The following is a 7117-nucleotide window of genomic DNA, read 5'->3' on the forward strand; positions in this document are numbered from 1 at the left end:
TGTTTCTCAGAAATGCTTCACATGGAACATGTTGACTTTAGCCCAGGGTGACAGCACATGGCTTCAAATCATGCTTCTTATAAACAGGATCTTTTAGACACAAGAGATGACAGGAGTCCACAGAGCCTGTATTTTTTTCTGTGACGTCAATGCCGACTTGAAGTCTGTGCTTCTTTCCTTCCATTAGCAATTCCACAGCTCATTATGTGTCTGTTTCATTGTGCTTTTTTTTTTTTCCTTTCTAGAGTCACTTGCTGTTGAAGAAACACTCTCTCAGCTGTGCTCAGAGCTGCAGGTAATCAGGGAGCCAACTCCTTGCTTCTGAACAACAGCAGTAGTTATAGGGGGCAGCATTGGTTGCTTGGTGTAGAGATCAAAGATGAAAAGACACGCCTGGTAACCTCCTGTTACATCTTCAACTGAAGAAACACTCTCCCATCCCACTGCCCTAAATCTCTGGGTCTCTTAGACGTCTATTGTGTGCCCGGCCACATGCTAGATATTTTGAAAAACACCAAACAGGTTAACAGGTCTCAGTTTCCCTGACATTTACACTATTTATTGGGCTTCCCCAGTGGCTCAGCAGTAAAGAATTTGCCTGCAATGCAGGAGCCACAGGAGACGTGACTTTCATCCCTGGGTCAGGAAGATCCCCTGGAGGAGGGCATGGCGACCCACTCCAGTATTCTTGCCTGGAGAATCCCATGGACAGAGGAGCCCGGCGGGCTACAGTCCAGAGGGTCGCCAAGTCGGACGTGACTGAAGCAACCTAGCACTCACACTTTTTATTGTTCATTATCCATCCACCTAACAAACGTTTGTTGACTTTGGGGTATGTGCTTCTCATGGAGGGTGACAGAAATCTTGCGGCTCGGCTCAGACGGCTCACACATATCATGAGGCTAGCTTCAGTGATGACGATGATGTTGAAACAGTGATGTGTATTGGCCAGATGTTCATCAAGCGTGTACTAAGAGTTTGTGCTTAATAAGTACTTGGCCGATGCAAGCAGTTGTTTAAGTCTCTGGAGCACTGTCACACCCCAAGGTGTTGCCAGGTCTGGGTGAGTACGGTTATCCTCATGTAATGAGAGGCACATGAGGTGGAAGGCAGCATGCACTTCAGGGTTGGTGACCTGCTAATCCATGTCTGGGCAGGACTTGAGATGGTCTCATTGCAAACTAGCATTTCTGCCTTTTACACCAGTGTTTCTTATCCCTGGCCTTTCAGTAGAAGTACACTGGGACTTTAAAGAAACATCTTGACCTGGGTCCCAGCTAAACTGGTTGAAACAAAGGAGATGGGAATAGAGTGGAGCTCATGGGTTTGCATGTTTAATTAAAAGCTCTCCAGATATTAATAAATCAAAACTGCCATGAGGTATCACCCCACACTTGTTAGAATGTGCTGTGCTGTGCTTAGTCACTCAGTTGTGTCTGACTCTTTGCGACCCTATAGACTGTAGCCCTCCAGGCACCTATGTCCATGGGGATTCTCCAGGCAAGAATATTGGAGTAAGTTGCCATGCCTTCCTCCAGAGGATCTTTGCAACCCAGGGACTGAACCCAGGTCTCTCACATTGTAGGCAGATTCTTAACCATCCACCAGGAAAGCCCACCTGTTAGAGTAGCTCTCATCAAAAAGACAAGAAAAATGTGCCGGCAAGAATATGGAGAAAAGAGGACCCTTGTGCCCTGTTGGTGGGAATGTAAATTGATGCAGACACTATGGAAAACAGTATGGAGGTTCCCCCAAAAAATTAAAACTAGAACTACCATACAATCTAGCAATTCCAACTTCTGGGTATTTATTCAAAGGAAATGAAATCACAAAGAGATATCTGCACCCCCATGTTCATTGTAACATTATGTTCCCAAGACATGGGAATACCCTGAGTGTCAACCTGAGTGCATAAAGAAGATGTACCGTGTCTATGTGCAGTGGAATATTATACAGCCATAAAAAGAAGGAAATTGTTATATTTGTGACAACATGGATTAAACTTGATGGCATGTTGCTGAGTGAAATAAGTCATTTAGAAAAAGACAAATGCTATATTATCTCATTTATATGTGGAATCTTAGAAAAAAAAGGCTCATAGGAAAAGAGACCACATTGGTGGTCTTACATTATAAGTAACTTCTGGGGCTGTAATATACAGTATGGTGATTATAACTAACACTTCTGTATTATACATTCAAATTTACCAGAAGAGTAGATCTTAGAAGTGCTCATCACAAGAAAAACTATTTTAGCTCTATGAGGTGATAGGTGTATTAAAGAAGTTTATTGTGGCAGTCATGTTGTTACCAGCTAGGGTTGTTGGCCTTCTTAATCAATAGAAATTGATCAGAGGCCAGACAGGAAATTCAGGCAAGGCTTTACTGGGGTCCCTGCTGCAATAGGAGGGAGTGAGAATAAGTAACAGGTTCCCTTGCTTGCTCACTCCTCAAGGTGGGGACCAGCTGGTTCTTTATATCGGGTGAGGATAGGGTATGTCCAGGGCCAGGGGAAGGGCTTAGGTGCTGTGCCCACCCCTTAGGAGGTGTCTTGTGCAGGGGGCATGCTTTTGCTCCAGGCTCTTCAAAACTGGCAGTTGGGTCTTGGTCTGTTTGTGTCTTTTGCCCGGAATTTGTTTCAAGTCTCCATGCACCCGGTTATTTGTAGTCTCACACAGTTTCTTTGTATCTGTTGCTGGAGGAGAGGGGTGTCCAGATGCAGGCATTGCAGCACTGCTGCAGAGGGTCCCAGGTCCCAGCCTGTGCCGGGGTCACAGTCTGTGGATATGTCGTCATGCTGTGTGCCTGAAATGCACACGTGCCCCAAGTGCTGCCCCCACGGCAGCCCCGTGAGTGCCTGGGGTCGGGGGGACACAGGTGTGTCCCCATTCATTTTGCACAGAGGAGCATGCTGGTCCCTGAACCACTAAGGGGTGGGCCTGGGGTCTGAACCCAAGGCCATTTGGGAGCCACTGCAGTATTGATGCATCTGGTCCCCGCAGTGGTTCAGGCAACAACTCAGGCTGCTAGACATATTTCATGAAAAGCCAGTGGGTTGCCTGTCTGCTTTGGCACGGAGCCCACAAACTGCAGGGAAATGGCCCCTGGTTTTGAGTGACAGTGTTGCCGCAGACTTTAATCTGGTTCAGAGTAACCAGATTAGCTGCAGGGAGGGAGGCAGCTGGGTGTCAGGGAGCGAAAATTGGAATTGGGGTGTGCACCGAGCTGCTCTGTGGTTTGCTGAAGGGCTGGCCCGCTGTTGAAGAAAGAGAGCTGCCTCCCCAGAACCTTCCTAAAAGGCACATCACTGCATACAGGGTGTTTAGAGGCAGGGCATCGCCACCAAGTGGTCAACCAAGCACTTGGTCACAAAAGCATCCGTCTCAAGGATGGACTCTGAAGTGGAAACTGTTTTGGGTGAGTTAAGACAATTTGAAAACATAGAGCTCTACAGTCAAGGAGCAATTCACCTGCACTTTTTTTAAATTTTATTTTTATTTTTTGACTGTGCCACGCAACACGTAGGATCTTAGTTCCCCAACCATGGATCGAACCTGTTACCCCGGCAGTGGATCCCTGGGTTCTTAACCACTGGAGTGCCAGGGGCATCCCTGCACTTTTACTCTATGTGAATCTTATTCACTTCGCTTAAGCACCTACTATGTGCTGGCTACTCTGTTGGAAATACAACAAGCACGAAGATGGCAGAGAGCTTCCCAGGATTAACAGCCCACATGAGGCAGGAGCCGTCACTGCTGGACCAGGAGCATAAGATGGGGGGCAGGGCTGTAAGAGCACAGGCGGCTCTCAGTGAGGTCAGGAGAGAGGCAGGGAGGGACCACCGTGAAAAACCAGGGCAAGACTGGACTTGATGGAGTGCCATGGGTGCTTGGGACCCAGGATGGCTTCAAGGGGTGCATTTGAAGCTGACTGTGGGAGGCTGGGCTGGGAAGGTGAGTTGGAGCAGCTGGTCAGGGTGCTGTGCAGTGTGCTTTAAGAAAGGACAGGTTGTGCTCTCTGTAACCGATGAAAAGGTTCTAGTGAAACTCAGCCACGTGTTTCGGTACAGCAGACAGGGTCAGATCATGCAGTGTCCACCAGACAGAAGCTGATCCTGATGTTTGAGTCCTACCTTCAGAGATAAGCCCAAACCCTGTGATTCAGTTTGGGGCTTCAGGTGGTGCTAGTGGTAAAGAATCTGCCTGCCAGTGCAAGAGACTTAGGAGGCGTGGGTTCAATACTTGGGTTGGGAAGATCCCTTGGAGGAGGGCTTGGCAACCGACTCCAGTATTCTTGCCTGGAGAATCCCATGGACAGAGGAGCCTGGCGGGCTATGGTCCATAGGGTAGCAAAGAATCAGACACGACTGAAGCGACTTAGCAGATGATTCAGTTTGCAGCCAGGACTGAGACCCGTGATGAGAGAACACAGCTAACTCAGGGGAGATAAAGCAGGCTTTCTCCACCTGACCCCTGCTTACCTAGAAGATGCAATGCTACTTTCATCTCCTCCAGGAAGCCTTCCATGACTTTTTTACAGTACTCAGAATCCATTTCTTTCATAGCACTTGGTAGGTTTAACTGTGGAGATAGATAGCTATCACGTGCCTCTTCCAGGACTACAAGTATGTATCTTTGGCTCCCCAGAGCTCAGCATCCTCCAAGCTCACAAGAGACATCAGTAAACCACACAAGGGGGTGGGGGTAGGGGCACGATTGAGCAAAGGAGCTTGGCTGGGCCCAAGTGAAAAGCGTGAGGGCAGTCGCAAGGTGGAGCAGCTGTGTGTTTTGCAGGCAACTTCCCCCTGAAATGTCACTGGGTCCAAGATGCCTCCTTGTTAGCAGGAAGGACTTCTCTTTTTCTCACCAGAGAGACCCTTCCACGCCCATCATCTGTAATTGAACAGGCCCAGGCCTCCGTGAGGGTAGGAAAGTCCTCTTGTGGCTTAATTAGAAGCTTTCTTAATCTTATCTGGAGCCATTTCTGTCATCAACTAGGGGAAAAAATAATTCTCCCAAAGACACATTTAATGAATGGTTTTGCCTTATCTCTCTGGTGGCTGAGCTCAGAATTCATGCTGCGTTTGCCAGTATTGCTGAAATGGACGGTGGGGAGGGCTGGGGTGTTGGGATAAGAAGCCCAGTGAGGGAAGTCCAGTTGCTGAGGCCCAGGTGCCTCTCAACAGATGCAGAATCACCCATTTACTTAGAAAAGAGCTGCTGAGTTTTTATCATCCATCAGCTGCGGAGAAGGTACTGAGAATATTGAAAAGGATACACCTCAGCGTGCAGGCCAGGCAGGGCACTGAGCAATACCTGGCAAGTGGTGCCCTGAGAGTGGTCTGTGCAAGGTCAAGTAGACTTCAAGGAGAGGAGGGCTAGTCTCACACTTGAAACACAGCAGAAGTTTCAAAAGAATCGTCAGAAGCAAGGCAGACTGATGTGTGTATATGTATGGCTGATGCGTCTTGCCATACAGTTGAAACTAACACAACATTATAAACAGCCCCAAGCATCCAGTATCATGCATCGAACCTGGACTGGTGATTCATTTCATATATGATATTATACCTGTTTCAATGCCATTCCCCCAAATCATCCCACCCTACGGGGAGGGAGGAGGGAGAGGGGTTCAGGATGGGGAACATGTGTATAACTGTGGTGGAGTCATGTGGATGTATGGCAAAACTAATACAATATTGTAAAGTAATTAACCTCCAATTAAATAAATTTATATTTAAACAAAAAGAAAGCAGTTCTAACAAAAATTAATTTGAAAAGAAAGAAACAAGGCAAACTACATTGGCTCTGGAAACAGTTCCCTGGTAGAGAACAGACAAGTCCAAAGTGGTGAAGAGAAGAGGAAAGGAGATTGGAAGAGGGGAGGAGACCTTCCAAGGAAAAGTGAGAGCCGATCAAGGGTCTGGTGCTTGCAAAGAGCTGTGTGTTCAGGTTGATGTGGCTGGAGCCATGGGTAGCCCCAGGCCAGAGGTACAGCTGGAAACATGATCAGGGCAAAAAAGTGTTTTGCGCTGATACAGGAGCTTGGTGTCCATTAGTGAGGGTAACAGGTTGGAGAATTTAAAGATAAGCCACTAGTAGTCCATCTAAAAGCTTTACTCTCCAGCCTTGAGGTTTTCCAGTGGCTGACCCTGTCCCCCACCCTCCTAGTCCTTCTTTTTCTGACCCTTAACACTTTGGGCCATGGATTATGGGCCTGAATCAAGACTGAACATCCCGTTTTCTCCCTGACTCCCAACAGAACCAGTGATGGAAGCAATGCTTCCATGAGAAGAAAGTAAGGGTCATTCTTTCATTTTGGAGTTTTGCACCTTGTGTCTTCATCAAAGACATATCTTTCCCCTTGGAAGAAGCAGCTTAGAGACACTACAGTTGAATGATGCTTTGTTATCTGGAAGCTAGTCATTAATTACAAAGCTTCAATACCCAACAATTAAAGAGCCTTACTGGGTGTCAGATTTCTTCTTTTCTGTTTTTCTCGCTCTCAGATGCTTCACTCCACCCCATGTGCATTTTGCTAGTGTCAGCTGTTAGTCCAAGAAGAGTGAAGAGACCTTTCAGTGTTTCAGGCTAGGCTTTGGACATCATTACGTCTAATAAACAGTTATTTGCTTTGCACCTTCATTTTGCAGATGAGAATCTGAGGCACACAGCAAAGAAGGAGCTCAGAGATGAGTTTGAAATGGCATGGTTATGTATCTTTGCATCATCTTCCAGGGCAGATAGATCCCTAAACTTTTTTTTTTTCAATGTTCTTGAGTTCATGTTTAACCATATCTTAAGGATAAGGATACTATACACATTTGTATTGAAGTATTGTTGAATTATAATATTACATTGGTTTCAGGTGTACAACATAATCTTTGATATTTTATAGATTATACTACATTTAAAGTTATTCTAAAATATTAACTACACTCTTCATGGAAAACTCACTTTCCTACTTCCTGCACTGGATGAGGCTCTCTGTAGGCAGAGACTCTCTTATTCATCTTCGTGTCCCCATGTATTCTAAGCATGAGCCTGGGTCATGGGAGATGCACTTTAAATTATTTTAGATAAATGATGAAGCCTAGGATTCAGTGTTAGGCTTGGACC

The 7117-nt window shown here is 46.4% G+C and overlaps 1 protein-coding gene across 1 annotated transcript in view; it reads left to right on the top strand.

Annotated features, from left to right (window-relative positions):
* LOC120879100 (protein FAM135B-like) overlaps nt 1-595 on the top strand; it is a 122174-nt gene extending 121579 nt beyond the window's left edge. Inside the window, exon 8 of the mRNA XM_040262161.1 lies at nt 246-595. Within this exon, the coding sequence (XP_040118095.1) occupies nt 246-325 (80 nt within the window). The 3' untranslated portion in view covers nt 326-595. The remainder of the gene's footprint in view (nt 1-245) is intronic.
* Nucleotides 596-7117: the final 6522 nt, after the last annotated feature.

Source organism: Oryx dammah, unplaced genomic scaffold, assembly GCF_014754425.2.
Source record: "Oryx dammah isolate SB20612 unplaced genomic scaffold, SCBI_Odam_1.1 HiC_scaffold_19, whole genome shotgun sequence".
Classification (NCBI taxonomy): domain Eukaryota; kingdom Metazoa; phylum Chordata; class Mammalia; order Artiodactyla; family Bovidae; genus Oryx; species Oryx dammah.